The sequence below is a fragment of the Urocitellus parryii genome, chromosome 8 (genome assembly GCF_045843805.1).
Source record: "Urocitellus parryii isolate mUroPar1 chromosome 8, mUroPar1.hap1, whole genome shotgun sequence".
NCBI classification, from domain to species: Eukaryota; Metazoa; Chordata; class Mammalia; order Rodentia; family Sciuridae; genus Urocitellus; species Urocitellus parryii.
This window is the reverse complement of record NC_135538.1, coordinates 108,368,907-108,387,143: the sequence shown is the minus strand read 5'-3', so window position 1 is coordinate 108,387,143 and position 18,237 is coordinate 108,368,907. Positions and strand designations below refer to the sequence as shown.

Below are 18,237 nucleotides of genomic sequence, written 5' to 3'. Positions count from 1 at the left end.
AATAAATAAAGGTATTGTGCCCATCTTCAACTTAAAAAAAAAAAAAATTTAAGTAAAAATCCGGGGCTGGGGATGTGGCTCAAACGGTAGCGCGCTCGCCTGGCATGCATGCGGCCCGGGTTCCATCCTCAGCACCACATACAGAGATGTTGTGTTTGCCGAAAACTAAACAATAAATATTTTTAAATAAATAAATAATTGCCTTTAGGGCAAGATTAAAAAAAAAAAAGTAAAAATCCTGGGCTGGGGATAATAGATCAATGTTAGAGCATTTGCCTTGCATGCATGAATCCCCGAAGTCCTGTCTTTACCTCCAACTCCACCCCAGAGCCAGGCTGACAACTTTAAAAATTGGCTGAGTCCTTTGGGAGAAGTGAATTTACACTAGCCCTAGGAAAGACTAAAGTTATACACAAGAAAGAACCTGGGCTGGGCACAGTGGCACACACCTGTAATTCCAGTAGCTGGGGAGGCTGAGGCAGGAGGATTGCAAGTTCAAAGCCAACCTCTGCAGTGTTGAGACACTAAGCAACTCAGTGAGACCCTGTCTCTAAATAAAATACAAAATAGAGCTGGGAATGTCGCTCAGTGGCAGAGTGCCCATGAGTTCAATCTCTGGTACCCACCCCCCCCAAAAAAAAAAAAAAAACCTGGTACCTGAGTCTTACTAGACACTGATAGGTGACCAAAAGGAATGGACCAGGTTTCTCTAGCAAATACCTGACTAACTGAAACCTGTTCAGTTTTTAAATATGCTCTGAACCAACTGTTGAGATTTATCAAGGGGTCATGACCCTTGATGCTCCCAACACTGTTTCAGATTCTTGGGTTGCCCACATCCTCCCCATTACTTGTCCCCCTGGAGGCTAAGATTTCCCTGTTTGGGGAACTATATTATAGGCAAAGAGATGGGGGTAAAAAAAGATTTGGATTTTTTTTTTTTTTTAACTGTACTAAGGATCAAGCCCAGGCCTACCACATGCTAGGATGGCACTGTATCACTGAGCTACACCCCAGCACAAGGTTTAGAACTTTTGCTTGCGCCCAGGACGTGGCTCAGGGGTAGTGCGCTCGCCTGGCGTGCGTGAGGCCCGGGTTCGATCCTCAGCACCACATACAAACAAAGATGTTGTGTCTGCCGGAAACTAAAAAAATAAATATTAAAATTTTTTTTAAAAAATAGAACTTTTGCTTAAATCACTAAGTCAAAATGGTACCTAAGACATGTTGGTAACAGTGATTGATAATCTCTTGTATTCTTTAATGAATGCTAACTAGTGTTGGGTATTCTGGCATACCTGCTATTGATGAGTTAAGATAGTCGTTTAACAAAGCAAATTTTGTACCATAGTTTTTAATATGTTACACAGCTGTTGACAGCATAGATACATATATGGGCCTAGAACAGCAGTTTCATGATGGTTCTCGGCACTCCTGAGAGACAGCTGGGAGCTCCAGAGCTCAAGGGCCCTCACCAGAGATGGCTGACTCAGTGTTTTCAGAGTGGATCCTTCCTTGGTCTCAAACTTATATCTATGTAAGCCTGGAACCAAAATTTGACAGGGTGTCCAAACATCTTCTGATCCGAGAGAATTGAATCCCAGACATAGCTCAGACAGCACCAGTATCTTAGTCTCTATACTAAAGTTCCTAGAATAAACCCCGACTGGGTCCAAAGTAACCTATTACCAACACCATTTCTTGGTCAGAGCAGAGGCAAGTTAAAGGCTTCCCCCTCTGTCTTCTACCTCCTGGCTTTGATCTCTAGCCAGGTAGGAATAAACTCTCTTGAATGTTTATCCAACTAGCAGAATTATGCTGGGCCCTTCTGTGATCAGGTTCCCCAGGGGCCTGGAATGCCAGTAAAATTGTGCTCTCCTTTCCCTGAAGCTTTCCTGTTTCCTAAAGCAAGTGAACCCTTCTTATACAAGTGCTAGCTCAGGAACATTGGCTTCTCAAAGAATCTTTGATACAGAAACATTCCAAAATATTGCTTTGCAGGATAGATATTGGGGGAGAAACTCCCAGAGGACTGCTTGCCCTCCACTATATTGGTCCATGGGGGATGTCACAGCCGCCTGTACAGGTGTCCCCAGGCCCACCAGAAGGTGAGGCCTGACCTCCAAAGGGGTGAATTCTTGTCTGATAATTGCTCCTCTTTCACAGCAGGGCAGTAACCTAATCCAGGACTTCCTAGAGATGAGCTGCAGGTGTTCATTTAGCACTTTAGGGTATTGCTAGAACATGCTGACAGCCCATGATTTACTTGGACTAAGTGACAGAGCATGGGAATGTAACAGAAAAGCAGGCCTTTCAGTGTGTTTTTGGTGGGAAATAAGCCCCTACCTCAAAATTCTTTTGCCCCACGATTGAATTCCTGTATAGGGGAATCAATGCTTTGCAGAGTCCAATACCCTTAGAAAAGGGTAACTCTCCCCCTCCTTCTGGCATTAAACAAACAAAATGACCTGTCAATCTTGGCATTAAAAAAAAAAAAAAAAAAAAGCTGGTCGTAGTGGCATACTGTAATCCCAGTGGCTCAGGAGGCTTCGGCAGGAGGATTGAGTTCAAAGCCAGCCTCAGAAATTTAATGAGGCCCTGAGCAACTCAGTGAGACCCTGTCTATAAATAAAATACAAAAAGGGCTAGGAATGTGGCTCAGTGGGTAAGTGCCCTGGGTTCAATCCCCATTATCAACACCCCCACCACCCCCCACAAAATGGCCATTATATTCTTCAGATTCCTGTATGCATCAAGTGATGCTTTGGATTTAAAATAAAGCAACTTGGAGCTCATAACAGCCAAACTAAAGGAGGAGCACCACTCAGGTGTGGTCAATACTTAAAGATGAGACTGGATTAATGTGCTAGGAGAAGCATAAATCCTGGGTAGTCATCACCAGAGAGGCCATGAGTCCATCATAAGGGCACATCTCAGGGCAGGGAGCCTGCTGGGCCTCATTTATTCACATTTGGAGTCATTCAAAAAGTGTTTGCCACACACTTTGGGGACCCTAAACTTCTTGTCTCCCAGAGACAAGAAGAGTCTCTGAGAGGTGGCCAGCCTTCTTGGGAGATCAGACTTTCAGTTGGACAAGGGAGGAATCCGCATTTCCTGGAGTCCACTACTCAGTGTTCAGGAGGGGCAGGGCAGGGGCCATCAGCCAGCCTCAGGGGCCTGGCCTGCATCTGCACCCTCAGCTTCCACCTGGTTGCCCTTGCCCAGCTTTTTCAAGCTCTCCAGAAAGGCCTTCCAGGTCTCGGGTATGCTCTTCTCCAGCAGCCAGCCCTCACTCTCACACTCAGGGTCCTCGAGATTGGATACACCTTCCAGTGCTGTATGCAGATAGCGCAGCCCAACTGTGACAGTTACCTGGTGAAGAGAGAAGACAGGAATGAGGGGCAGGAGCTAGGAGTTGGGCTAGGAGGAAACCATGGGTTTTCCACCAATCTGTGCCTCCCGGAGTAGTGCTCAAACTGGGGGGGGGGCACCCTGGCTCAATGTGTCTGCCTCTAATCCACACCAAATCCTTTCTCCCCTCTGGGTCTGTACCATTCATTGTTCTCTTGCCAAAACATTCACCTTACCATTAATTCAGCTTCAACCCTTGGAGAGTTGCTACTCCCTCAGTCCTGGGTTACTTTACCATGATGCCCTCCACCCCATTCCTAGCACATTCCTTGGCATGTATTGAGTGTTTGGTAATCATTGAATGTCAAAAGACACCTTTTCAGCAAACAATAGGATGTGTGGTTTCTCTTTATTACTTTATTTTGATTAGAGTGGCAATGAATGGATGCTAGTAATGGATCATTTGCATGTGGCAGACATTGGTGCCAAACGCCTGGGTTAGAACCCCAGCCGTGGCACTTCACAAGTCATGTGACTAGGAAACCAGGACTTATTCCTCTGGTTTGCAGGTTTCCAGATGCAATGGCACCTGCCTCACATGGATGCTGTGGTGCCTTGGTATCTGTATAGCGCACAATGCTGGCCCATGGCAGGACAAATAGGAGTGTCATCTGTGATTAGCTTGGTAAGTACTGTTTTTGCTTTTCCAGTGACATATTCCATTGGTCACATATTTCTACAGAAATGCCTGATTTGTACTCTTCTGCTTCCTGTGTGTCAGGGCACACTGTGAGAAGACTAGGCTGCTCCTTGAGGGCAGGGCTGGCCCTGATGGCTCTGTTCACCCAGTGCCTCAGCTCCTAGAATACCCTGGGTAATGGTGGGGTCTCAGTAAATACCTGCTGATGAATGCTCTGGAGATAATTTATAATGACTAGTAAGTAAGTGATGGAGTTTTAACTTTTATTATTATTGTCGATTGAAGGTTTAATAGAATATTTTCACAATGGAAAAAGTCACCTCCTCCAGGAAATCCTCATGCTGAGTGCGTCCACACTGATCCCTTCCTGCTTTCCTATAGAACACCCACTGCATTATGAATTTTGCCCTTGGTTATGGTCCTCCCTTTGTTCATAAGTTTAATGTCATCTCCTGACTGGATTGTGAAGCATAGGGGTCAAGGGGTTATTATCTTTGCCACCTTCGTGTTCATCCTATCTCTAATCACAAAAGGCCTGGAGGAAATTGGGGCCATTTAGTCCCTGCACACGATGTGCTGGCCCTCATCTTGTCAGTAGGATCTTACAAGGGAGGTAAGCTGAGAGGCAGCTAGTGGGACTCCACTTCCCAGCTGACTGCTTTGTCCTTTCAGTCTTTTCATGAGCTCTGCGAGATCCTAACCATCTAAACTTCTAGCAATAAGCTACTCTCCTTGGTCTACCTACTCGTTCCCAAGACACTGTCTCAGGAGGCAAGACCAACAAAAAGGCCCCAAAGCTAAATGGTCATAAATATGCTGTTGACCTTGATATCAAAAGAAGCCTTGCTGTGGAGCTGGGGCTGTAGCTCAGTGGTAGAGTGCTTGCCTCACACGCTTGAGGCCCTGGTTACGATCCTCTGCACCACATAGAAATAAATAAATGAAAATATTGTGTCTATCTACAACTAAAAAAAATATTTAAAAAGAAAAGAAAAAGCTGGGGGGGGGCTGGGGATGTGGCTCAAGCGGTAGCGCGCTTGCCTGGCATGCGTGCGGCCAGGGTTCGATCCTCAGCACCACATACCAACAAAGATGTTGTGTCCGCCGAGAACTAGAAAATAAATATTAAAATTCTCTCTCCCTCTCTCATTCTCTCTAAAAAATAAGTAAATAAATAAAATAAACTTTAAAAAAAAAAAAAGAAAAGAAAAAGCTGGGGGCTGGGGATGTGGCTCAAGCAGTAGCGCGCTCGCCTGGCATGCGTGCGACCTGGGTTCGATCCTCAGCACCACATACCAACAAAGATGTTGTGTCCGCCGAGAACCAAAAAATAAATATTAAAAATTCTCTCCCCCCCCCCTCTCTCCCTCTCTCTCTCTTTAAAAAAAAAAAAAGAAAAAAGAAAAAGCTGGATGTGGTGGTGCAAGCCTGTAATCCCAGCAGCTGGGGAGGCTGAAGCAGGAGGTTCATGAGTTCAAAGCTGGCCTCAACAAACATGAGATGCTAAGCAACTCAGTGAGACCCAGTTTGTCTCTAAATAAAAATAGAAAGCAGGACTGGGGATATGGCTCAGTGGTTGAGTGCCCCTGAGTTCGATCCCCAGTACCCAACCAAAAAAAAAAAAAAAAAAACCACAAAGGCGCCTTGCTGCTGAGCACAGTGGTGGTACATGCCTCTAGTCTAGTGACTCAGGCAGAAGGATCAAAAGTTCAAGGCCAGACCCAGCAATTGAAGACAGCCCTCAGCAACTTAGTGAGATACCCTGTCTCAAAACTAAAAATAAAAAAGGGTGGGGCTGGGGATGTGGCTCAAGCGGTATTGTGCTCGCCTGGCATGTGTGCAGCCCGGGTTCTATCCTCAGCACCACATACAAAGATGTTTTATCCGCCGAAAAAACTAAAAAATAAATATTTCTATCTCTCAAAACAAAAAAAATAATAAAAAATAAATAAAAAGGGGTGTAGCTCAGTACTAAAGCATCCCTGTGGGGCTGGGGTTGTGGCTCAGTGGAAGAGCGCTTGCCTAGCATGTGCGAGGCATTGGGTTTGATTCTCAGCACCACATATAAATAAATAAATAAAATAAAGATCCATGAACAACTAATAAAAATATTTTAAATAAATAAGTAAAGCATCCCTATGTTCAATCTCTAGTGCCAAAAATAATTAATAAAGCTTTCCTGGGCAGTATAGTCACCCTCTAGTTTCATATAGTGAATTTAAAAAGGTGTGTAGCAGCCACAGACACAGTAGATGTACCCTACCCATAGTACTGGAAGAATGACTTAAAAAGAACCCTTCAAAGAAATTCTGATGTAAAAAGCTTTCCTACCTAATGTTTCTGGCTTTGTATGTTTGGATTTTTGGAGTCTGGGTTTTCTGCTATCAGAGAAACTCAAAGTAGGCATCCTGAGTCCCTACTGCACCCCCACTGCCACCACCTTGTCTCCCAGTCATGCCCTTGGTCAGCACCTAGAACAGTGCCCAACATGTTTATTGTCTGAGCATTCTCTTCAATGAATTAACTGGGGGCTTGCTGATATTTTTAAGATCTAAGAACTACATTAACATGTGAATGGTGATCAGAATCTGAAGAAACACAATCCCAAACAGTTCCTATTTACCAAACACCCCTAACATACATACTGCTGTACATGTTGCCTCCCAACAGTCTCCAAAGCTAGGTGTTGTATCCCTACATCAGAGGGAGGTTGAACAGCAGTCCAAGATCTCAAAAAGTGAAAGGACAATATTAACTTCCAAAACATGCTAAGTAAAAGAAACCAAACACAAAAGCTTACATATTATATGGGTCTGTTTATGTGAAATGTCCAAAACAGGTAAATCCACAGGCACAGAACAGACTGATAGTTAGCAGGGGCAGGAGATGGGGGAGAATAAAGAGTGACTGCTGATTGGACATGAGGTTTTCTTTGGGGTGATAGAAAGGTTTGGGAACTAGATGGTAGTATATTGTGATATACTAAATGCCAATTAAATGTACACTTTAAAATGTAATTTTATGTTCTGTGAATATCACCTCTATATTTTTTAAAAAAGTGCTGGGAAAGGGCTGGGGTTGTGGCTGAATGGTAGAGCACTTGCCTCACACGTGTGAGGCACTGTGTTCGATCCTCAGCACCACATAAAAATAAATAAATAAATAAATAAATAAATAAATAAAAATAAAGATTTTTTTTTTTAATTTTTTAGTTTTCGGTGGACACAACATCTTTATTTTATTTGTATGTGGTGCTGAGGATCGAACCCAGCGCCCTGCGCATGCCAGGCGAACGCGCTACCACTTGAGCCACATCCCCAGCCCAAAATAAAGATTTTTTTTTTTAAAGTTTTCAAAAAGTGATGGGATGAGTTGGGGTTGTGACTCAGTGGTAGAGCACTCGCCTAGCACGTGTGAGGCCCTGGGTTCGATCCTCAGCACTACATAAAAATAAATAAATAAAATAAAAGTATTGTGCCTAATTACAACTAAAAAATAAATACTAAAAAAAAAGTGATGGTAAAGAAATTAAATGAAGCAGAGACATGGGATGCAAGCTCAGTGCTCTGACCCACAGCCAGTCCAAAGCTGGTGTTGTGGAGAGAAATGCACTCTCCAGGCCTGACTCCACCCCCATTAAACCCAAATGAGGCTGGGAGCTCCTTCTCGCCCACAGCTGGCCTGAGGCCTACCTCAAAGAACCAGACAAGGAGTGTGGCAGCACCCATGGAATTCATGAGGCCGTCATAGTAGCTCAGCAGGGCAGCCCTGCAGCCATGTAGCCAAAGGTTGAGCTCCTCAGTCTGGTGATCATAGCTGTAGTGGGCTGAGTTGTTGGTAAGCTGGTACTGGATGCAGGGCCGTGGTGAGTTGGGGTTGCAGCAGCTGAAAGGGACACCATCCACCAGGTACCGCCCATCCACATTGCTCTTGATGCGACTGGAGGAGAAACAGAGAACTTGACTCAGGCTTCCCAGACTTTTCACCAGGTGCCAGTTCCTCTCATCCCCTGCCTCTAAAAACCTGGCTCCTTCCTTCCTTCCTTCCTCCCTTCCTTCCTTCCTCCCTTCCTTCCTTCCATCCTTCCTTCCTTCCTTCCTCCCTTCCTCCCTTCATTCCTTCCTTCCTTCCTTCCCTTGCTCACCTGATAAATATTTGCTCTGTAGCCGCTATGTATTGGCTGCAGTCCTGGACACTTTAGAAAGAACAGTAAGCACATAGCCCATGCCCATGCCTTCCTGGAGCTTATGCTCTAGAAGGTGGAAATAGATAGTAAACCAAGACATAAGTGTTGAGGAAATGTAGAAATTCACCTATTCACTCTGCTGTCAGGCCCCCACCTGCGATAATTCTTGGGACCCCTGCCAGGTTGCTAGAAAAGATAGGTAGTGATCATGGACAAGGTTCTTGCTGGCAACCATCAGAGTTTAATCCCTAAATCTCTCACCAACTTTATCTTTCTCTGACAGGTCACTCCTAACCAAAGACCCTTCCAACGAGAAGGTTCCAGAAGGTCTGCTCTGGGCCCGTGCAGAGGCAAGCAGTTGAGACCTGAGGCAGGCACCCTTCGCTGTCTGTGAATTCCATCTCTAGCCAGGTGAGGGCTCCTTACTCATCTGAAAGATGTGGCTGCAACCTTGGCTCTCCAGGCCGACAGGCAGGGCTCCATACACTTTTACATTTCTCTATTCTATGTTCAGCTGTTTAAAGCATAACACATATTCACACAGATTCCCAATTCAAAAGGAATCTTTATGGTGAAAGCACTCACCTGCACTCAAGCAGGCTGGGTTTGTTCTGCCCGACCTGAATGTGCAAAATTCATCCAGCTATATACAATACTTGCACACTCATCTGTGTACATTTTGTCTCAAGTGAAAAAGCTGCCTGTGAGCTATTCATTACTTAATAGAAATAGACTTTTGAAACACAAGAATAGAAAGCATGCTATTTTTTAAAACAGACATTATTTTTAACAATGTTCATTGAAAATGATGATTGCACTCTTCAAAAAGATATCCATGTTTAGCTTCTTTTTTTAAAATTTTTATTAGTTATTGATGGACCTCCATTTATTTATTTGTTTATATGTGGTGCTGAGAATTGAACCCAGTGCCTCACATTTGCTAGGCAAGCGCTCTACCACTGAGCCACAACCTCAGCCCCCATTGTTTAGCTTCTAAATAAAATATCTTTAATACAAAACATTTCTCCCTCCCTGTCTCTCAGCCTCCAGGTCCCACCACTGTGGCCAGCTTTGCCTGTCCACCCAGAGAGGCTTTGCGCATGGACAACCAAGCAGAGACTCTGCAAATGGTATTTTTCCTGTTTGTTTGTTAACCTGAATGGTAACATTGTATACATAATGCCTTGAACATTTCCTTTTTCCCTTAGTAGTTTCTTAGAAGTCTTTTTACACCTGCCATTGGAAATTGTCCTGAATTTTTGTCCTGAAAATGACCCACAGGGTTTCTGTTCAATTCCCTATTGACAGCAGTTTGGGTTTCTCCCATTCTCCTCTTAATGCAAACACGGACATGGGTCACAGTACTTGTTGTGAATATATCTAACAGTAAATTTCTAGATGAGACATTTCTGCATCAAAGAGTGATTCTGCCAGCTCCCTCCCATATTTCTCCCTTTAGGGGGCTAACAACCTTGCTTGTGAGAGCTGGCCTTCCATGGCTATACCCACACAGGTCTGGCTTTTGAACTTTGCCAACCTAATAGAAGAAAAATATTACCTTCTCATTATGAGAGAAGTTGAACATCTTTTCATATGTTTATGACCCACTTGTTGTCCCTTTTCTGTGAACTGCCTTTGACTTCCATCTATGACAATTAAGACTTTAGAAAGGCTGCATGGTGGCCTGGGCCGTGGTGATCATATTTCCACATTGCCTGCAGCCCTGACCTCTTTTTCATGTGTGGGCAAGACCCTCTGTCTGGAGAATGGGTGGTTCTAGGTGGCAGGGTGATGTAAGCAGGGATAAGAGCATCTGGGTTTGACTCTGGCTCTCAGTCCAGCTTTATTCTTCTGGATAAGTTCATTAACCTCTCCCTGCCTCAGTTTCTTAATCTAAAATGGAGTTGATACAAGGTTGTTTGAAGTGCTTCAAGGGTGCCTGGTGTGGAGGAGGTGCACAATAAACATGAGCTCCTTTGCAAAGGCTGGCTCCACCGGTGGTGGCAGAGCAGAAGCCATCCCAGGCAGCGCATGTGCCTGGGCAGCTTGCATCAGGTGTGATCAGAACAGACCACATATCCCAGGGGTGCAGTCATTTATGAGCTGGTGGCATAAGTTCTACAGCTGTGGTTTCTGGTCTTTAAGGACAGCTGCCGTGTGGGATTCTCACTGAGGTCGGCCTAGTGCACAGCTCCAGCCCAGTAGGATGCAGGTGCTGTGAGATACTTGCTGGCTGATGGAGGCCACCCTCTGCTTAAGTTCTCACTTGTGCCTGTCTCCCTGACAGCTCCATGTTTGTAGAGAGAGCAGACACCAGGACTTGCTTCACTTCCCACAGGAGTCCAAGAGCTGCACACCTGGCCCAGGCAGGGGGTACCTTTGAGAATGTGCCTGGAAGGATGTTGACAAGGCCTTCAGCTTGGGGCTCCCACCCATGTCTTAAGGAGCCAGAAGTTCTGGGAACACTGAACATCTGAAATGCTCTCTCCACCCCACCCCGAAGTCCACCTTCCTCAGGGCTGGGAATTTCCAACGCCAATCTGTTCACCCCTCTTCCTGACCTGCATGTCCCTGGAGCCCTCTCCCTAGCACAGAAAACCCTGTAGATATCCTCAGTTGTCTCCATAGACAGGCATAGGTATGCCAGAGAGCAGACCTTTGAGTCCCAAAGCTAAGCTGTGGGGCTTGACTTCTGTGGACCATGTGAGGCCAGATGATCATCACCTCTCAGTAATGCAAGGAACACATTTGACCAGGCTTGGCATTCCCTAGGCCCTCAGGAAGTTCAGGCTTCTCTCCACTTAGAACCATCTGGACAGCTTGTTCTACAAAGGAGGAAGTGGGATTCAGAGAAGGGGAGAACCTTCCCCAGAGCCACTCAGTAAGTCATCTAGAGACCAGCCAACAGCAGGTGGCCGCTGGTTTCCAAATTGCCTCAGTTTTCATGCCTCTCAGGGCCTTCCTGCCTATTGGCTTTTCTGGTTAAATTCTTAGGAAAGCCCCAGGTGCAGTGGTGCACACCTGTAATACAGCAGCTCAGGAGGCTGAGGCAGGAGGATCAAGAGTTCAAAGCCAGCCTCAACAATTTAGCAGCAATTTAGCAAGGCACTGAGCAACTCAGTGAGACCCTGACTCTAAATAAAATACAAAATAGGTCTGGGGATGTAGTTGAGTGCCAAGTGCCCCTGAGTTCAATCCCTGGCACCAAAAAAAAAAAAAAAAAATTCCTAGGAAAGTTCCCTCCACCTGCTCCCTGTCCCGGCAACCATTTCCTAACCATCATCATCTATCCTTATTTTGATACTTATGTGCCCTCCTGGTGTCTCTAAACTGGGGTAAACCCTGCACACCTGCCTTATACATTTCACACATTTTACACATGTATGTGAAATGAGGGCCAAGCCTGCAGACCTGGGGTGAGGCCAGCAGAGGCTCTTAGCTGCCTTTAGTCTGCGTATTGACCTTCTGGACAGCCTGGTCTCCCACCTTACCTCCCTAACCCCAGTGGACAGATCGCCCTGCTGGTCTCAACAGGGCAGGGCTGTGTCTCCTCCGACTGGGGTTCTCTGAGGATGAGGCTATGCCGCCTCCTCCTGTATCTTCCCTTGATACTTGCAATTCTTTAAGTCTAGTGACTACTCAAAAAAGCAATCTTAAAGGAAATGCTAAGACCTTACTGTATTCCAAGTGCTCCATGTGTACACCTATATCTGCACCACATCTCCACACTTATATTCTCAGTTCTCAGATGGCACAAGAGGCTCAGAAAGGTCAAGCAAGTTGCCAAGGTTCCTCAGCTAGCCTAGGTTGGGGTTGACTCACTGTCAGTTATACTCCTATGACTTCTTTCCTTCCCATTCATTTCCATATGTCTTCCCTTATTGATTTGTTGGTGCATCTACTAAATTGTTTATTTCTCTGGAAAAAAACTCTGATGTGATAATTTGTCCAGGCTCTTTGTGGCTTGTCTGTGGGGAGTAAGCTAATACACAGGCCTTATCTTAGTCAAGACTCTATAAACTCTGATGACCCTCAAGCAGAGAAAAAAAAAATGTAGCCTGGGAAATACTTGCTGTTTATAAATAGCCAGCTCATCACCTAAGTAGCTCTTCTCTGCCTGGCTTTGTCTTAATCTGTGGTTGGAAGGAGGGCAGGCCTTAATCTGTGGTTGGAAGGAGGGCAGGCCCTGCATAAACAAGGCAATGCTTCTGAGCAGTGGGGGTATTCCAGAGATGTGAGCAGCTGGAGGCCCAGGGAAAACCTACCTCCATCAAGTTTGGCCCACCTTCCCTGTGCTCAACTGGGCTTCTCTCTGAAGGAGTCCCAGTCTGTTGGAGAAGACACAGCCATAAAATGAAAGAAGTACTGATTGAAATCAGGTGCATGGCACACACCTGAGATCCCAGCTACTCTGGAGGCTGAAGCAAGAGGATCAGAAGTTCAAGGCCAGTCTCAGACACTTAGCAAGACTGTCTCAAAATAAAAAATGCTAGATGTGTAGAGCAGTGGGAGAGTGCTTACCTAATATATGTGAGGCCTGGGTAATCCCAAGTACTGGAAAAACAAAAAAACGAAAGTTGAAGCTAGGTGTGGTGATGCACGCCTGTAATCTCAGGAGCGTGGGAGGCTGAGGCAGGAGGATCTCAAGTTCAAAGCCAGTTTCAGCAGCTCAGCAAGGCCCTAAGCCTCAGTGAGACCCCATCTCTAAATAAAATACAGAAAATGAGTGGGGATGTGGCTCAGGGTTGAGTGCCCCTGGGTTCCATCCCTGATACCAAAAAAAAAAACAAAAAACACAGTTTGAGAACTACAGATCCGTCTGGCTCTGAGAACTCAGGCCCCAGCAGAGACATTTCTCTGGACTCCTCTGAGGGCCTCTACCAATTACATCTGAGACAATGCCTCCTTTTCCTGGCCCAGTCAGGCCCACCAGCCTGGGGAGGGAGGGAAACACAGAATGTTAAAGCATGATGACTACCCCATTTGTCATTCCCCAGAAGCCATGAGACCACCTTGTGATTATCTGAGACCTGGCACAGAGCACTAGAATCCAGTCAGAATCCATAGATTTTTTTAAAATTTATTTATTTATTTTTGGTTTGGTTGGGTTTGGTTTGGTACTAGGGATTGAACATAGGGACACTTAATCACTGAGCAACATCCCCAGCCCTTTTTTGTATTTTATTTAGAGACAGGGTCTCAGTGAGTTGCTTAGTGCCTTGCTAAGGCTGGCTTTGAACTCACGATCCTCTTGATGTCTCAGCTTCCTGAGCCTCACTAAGTTGCTGAGGCAGGCTTTGAACTCGCAATCCTCCTGCCTCAGCCTCCCCAGCTGCTGGAATTAAGGTGTGTGCCACATGGATGTTTTTTAATCCTGTATTTTCTCTGCCCACCCACTCACTGTTTCTCTGGGGAAGGAAATAGAGAACAAGCCATAGAAAATCAGGAAGAAGGGCTGGGGGTTGTGGCTCAGTGGTAGAGCACTCACGTAGCATACACGAGGCACTGGGTTTGATCCTCAGCACCACATAAATGTAAAATAAAGATATTGTGTCCATCTAAAAAAAAAACTAAAAATATATATTTAAAAAAAAAGAAAAAAGAAAATCAGGAAGAAGAGAGAAAGATGAAAACCCCCCACCAAAGCAGCTTGAATAATTTGAGGTTTCTGCCAGTCAGTGAACAAATATTCATCCTCCAATCCCTTGGGAAAATCTTCAAAAACTACCCACCTCTCTGTGCTTTCTGAGGCCTCATGTTCCATCCTTGGTTCCTGGAGAGCCCAGGTACAGGAACCCAGCTTCCCTGTCAGGAGCTGGACCAGGAATGCTGGCACGTGCCCAACTCAGCCTTCCCTATCCTGGTCCGGCTAGGTGCGCCTTGCACAGAGCTGCTCCAGTGACAGAGCTTGAAATGACCAGAAATCACACAGCCCACAGGCAGCACCAGCTCCTGCGAGGCTGCATGTGCATATTATCCAGACTAGCAGCTCTCTGACCAGCCTGCCACTCCTGGTCAGAATGCTCCTGGACGTCCCTGAAGTCCTCAGGTTCGAGTCCTCAGGGACATGAGGCTCACTCCAGCCTTTTTGCTGGCATGTCCAGATTTGGTGAGGAAAGGAAAAAGGAGAAATCCTCCTAAAAAAATCTTAGTGGATGATAACTGCTTCCTCTCCCTGCCTCCCACAGGGCCCCATCTCTTTTTCATCAGAATCCTAGGATAAGCATACTACTGAGAAATTCCAGGGACAGATAAATGCTTACGACTTTTCAATGTTGAGATGTCAAAAGGTAAATAGACTTTTTATTTTTCTAGGGAGTATTTTTGGGAGTCAGCTTTGTTCCATAAACTTATTAATCTTCCTAAATGAAGGCATCAAAATATGAAGGTAAAAAAATTTAGCATCACTTGCAGTGAAAGTAAGTGTCACTCTGCTTTCTCATTCCTTCCTTCCCTAGTTTTTCCCACCACAGGTAAGAGCTGTGCTGAGTACTGGATCCAGGATGCTGGCCCCAGGCAGTTATAACTCCATTAAGCCTCACTCCCCTCCTGGGCACTGCCTACGCCATTAAGAGTCTGTGCACCGGTGAGCGTATTAGGCTATTCTCTTAGAAGCACAATTAGTTCCTCTAAAGTGTAACATCATTGGAAATTTTATAAAGGAGAAAGAGACTTAAGTTATACAGTTGTGTCTTAAGACCAGCTTTGTAGAAAGAGAAAGCCAACAGGTACACTTCCTTCCTGGAAATTTAGCCAAAGGGAAATAAGAGAACAGAGACAGAAGCACAGGACTCAAAGATACTTAAAATAGACACAAATAAGAATAATCTAAATGCCTAAGTGTGCACATTCATGCAGTGAAACAGTATGCAACCATTAAACAGGATCATTGTAAACATTATGCAAATGTTATGTAATCAGATAACAGAATGGAATACTCAATTGCATTTATACTATGATTACACTATGTTATTATGTCACTGCTAACAAGACTAGACTGAAATGTGAAAAAATTAAAGCCATCCATTAGTTGCTGGTGAGAATCTTGTTTGAATTTCCTTTCCTGTTTTTGTTCCTCTCAATATTATCATCATCATATTTTTGTGTGTGGATAATAGAGAGATTTTTTGTCCAAGTCAATGGAGTCAGGATAATTTCACTCTAACAAGTTGGTATAGGGCGTTGAGGTAGTTTTGAGAAAGCTAAATATTTGCCTGAAATTTCGGATCCATTGGTCACTGAGAACAACCTGGGTGACTTCTCCACTTGAACAAAAAGGGACTTGGGGCTACAGAGCCATTTTTATATGTCTCAGGAGACTGACCCTATTCGGAAAACAAATATCTGCTCACAAAAGCTGGTTCTGCCATTGGCCTCTCACACTCCCCAGGAATTCTGCTTCTCCCTCTGGCTTCACAACCTCCTAGGTGACTTATGCAAATCATGCCACCTTATGCTGTCCCTGTGGACCTGTCATCTAGGAAGGGCAGAGCCGGTTACAATCCTCTCCTCTAGGGATTTGTAGCAGTAATCTCCACCCACAGAGAAAACAAAATCCCAAGCAGTGACCTTCACTCTGACTTTCCTTCCACCTGTGGGGAGCTAACTCAGTCCTCTGAAGCCAGTCGTGTTACTTGGACTTCAGTCATGTCCTACTGCTGGTGTGCCCCAGGCCTCATGTTCAAGTCCCCCAGGGACTTGCCAGACTTATTCAGATGGAAAACCACTTGTATAACCATTTATATAAACAGCATAATAGAGAGTTGGACAAAAGATATGAAGGGGAGCCAGGGGCCAAGGCAGGCTGCCTTCCCTGGACAGTCACTTCAGACCCACCACAGTGGGTCTTCTGGGAAGAGCCATCCATTGGAGTCAGTACACAGGTTGGCATTGCGAACACACATGCGGAGATTCTTTCTCACCATCACCTCCCCTCGGCCCCTGCAGGATTTCCTTTTTATATATGCCAAGAATACCTTAGAAATACTTGAGTGTATTGTGCTATCATGATTTCAGAAGTAAACACCAGCAGGCATTTCATGAGCATTTGCTGGATGCCAGGCTCTGCATAGAGCTGAGAGGTGAGCTCCAAGAGCACCTGCATTTATTTGAAAGATGAGCAATCAAGGACTCACAGAAGCAAGTGACTTGCCCAAGGCCTCAAGCCAGAACTACAGCCTAGCTCTGACTGCTCCCATCCTCTGCTCTGTACCCATAAAGAAAATGGTATTGATTAGATTCCACCATGTCTAAGAACAATGTCTTGGGAGTGGATGCTCAGGGTTCAAAATTGGAAAGCTAGGGAATGTATCAGAAATTTTAAACTTCTGGGACTGAATCCACCTCCTTTGATTAAAGAAACAAGTACCAAATGTCTCAATGTATGTGAACCATGAATGACCCCATTCCTGCAGTAGAAAGCGTACACGCATACCTGACTATATCTCCCTCCTGGGGATTCTTATTCAAGCAGCTTATATAACTTGACACCTTCCTTCCACCTCAGCCAAACATTAGGTTGAACTGTATGGAGTTGCCATTTTCACAGACCAAAGGGACTAGGATAATGGCAATTTCATGTGATCCAACCTAATGCCCCTTCATAACATACTAATAAGTTGTATACCCAATGTAAAGGAAAAGGGACTGGATGGGGTGGGGAGTCAGAGGCCTGGGCCTCAGTGTCCCCACATAGATCTGGCCCCAGGACTAGAGACTACTCACTCCTTGACTTCTTTAGAGGAAAGGTCCAGGTAGCGGTTGCTGATCCACTGAATCTCAAACCAGTCCCGAAAGCCACTGTTGCCACAACATTTGAACTCGATCTGCAGCAAGTCCATGGTCTTCTTCATGAAACACCTGCCAGGGGTGTCTGTGTCCCTATAGTACTTCATGCCATTCTTGAGCCCTTGATCCAGGGTGCTCTCCAATGAGCCCCGCAACAGAAAACAGCAGAGAGCCACAAGGAAGAGGGCAATGTTGAAGAGGACACAGATAGCCAGGTATGGCTTCAGCCAGGGCTTCCACTTGGCATACTTGGCAGGGTCCAGAGCATCATAGCAGATCTTGCCAGCCAGAGAGTTGAAGACACAGGACAACATCCCCACTGCTATCAAGGAGTTGGGCACAAAATGGCTCTCTGAATTATCCATCACATCACTTCTCTTCCGGAGTTCAATCTTCAGAAATAGCCCTAAGCTGAAGACGATGATGCCAGCCAACACGGAGAGCCAGTTCATGAGCCAGAGCCCTTGGGCCAACTTGACCCGCTTCTTCTGGTCAAATTTGACTTTCAGCAGTGCCATCCTTGCCAAATGCTGTCCAGATAGCCTCCTGCAGCACAGCTCCCACTCTTAACCTGAGTGAGCCCAGGGACTGACCACTCAGGGCCTTGAGAAGGGTGCAGACTGCCCAGGCTGAAGGGAGCTGCTCTGGGGGTTGCCCATGTTGGGCTCCCTATCCTGGGACCCCCGTTAACTCAGTAACGGTAGCGGGGGCAAGTCTGGGGCGTCGTTTCTGTAGCACCCTTCCCAGCCAAACAGTAGCCTGAACACTGCAGATTAAAAGTGGGAGTCACAAGACATCTTGCTAATCTCTTTAACCAGGTTCATCCCATTAGATAAAACCATGCCGGACTCAGAACATGGCCAAAAGAAGCCTTTGTGTACATGCTGGACCAGAGAGCTCTGGGTTCAGTGTGGAGACTCAGGAACAAAAAGGCTAAAGCCAGCCAGAAAAATGGGGTGTACCTAGAGGGCTGGCTGAGATTATGTCTCCCCAGAAATAAATTTTCAGGCAGTCCCCTTCCAACTTAAAACTTCCTGTGGGGCAAGACAAAGACAAGTTCAGACAGAGATGACAGATTGTGACAAAACATTTGTAACATACAAAATGGAGTTATTAATATGCTAAAATTGTTTAAATTCTACAAATTCACAATCAAAAGGTGAACAGTAGGGATGGGGTGTGGCTCAGTGGTATAGTGCTTCTCCATCATGCA

General features: G+C 45.5%; 1 protein-coding gene across 1 annotated transcript; it reads right to left on the bottom strand.

The window, feature by feature from the left end:
* Positions 1-3,159: 3,159 nt before the first annotated feature.
* Prph2 (peripherin 2) lies at positions 3,160-17,542 on the bottom strand. The gene is made up of 3 exons (XM_026383720.2): positions 16,962-17,542; positions 7,744-7,990; positions 3,160-3,372 (listed from the first exon to the last, which is right to left on the bottom strand). Exons 1-3 carry the CDS (start codon positions 17,540-17,542, stop codon positions 3,160-3,162), a joined length of 1,041 nt encoding a protein of 346 aa, XP_026239505.1.
* Positions 17,543-18,237: the final 695 nt, after the last annotated feature.

Bases quoted from the DNA above. Each gene is read 5' to 3' on its own strand.
- Prph2 (XM_026383720.2), bottom strand. From the start codon at position 17,542: ATGGCACTGCTGAAAGTCAAATTTGACCAGAAGAAGCGGGTCAAGTTG. The intron at 7,991-16,961 runs GTGAGTAGTCTC...TTTCTCCTCCAG, and splicing joins TCCTCTAAAGAAGTCAAGGA to TCGCATCAAGAGCAATGTGG. The intron at 3,373-7,743 runs GTAGGCCTCAGG...TCTCTTCACCAG, and splicing joins TCCTTGTCTGGTTCTTTGAG to GTAACTGTCACAGTTGGGCT.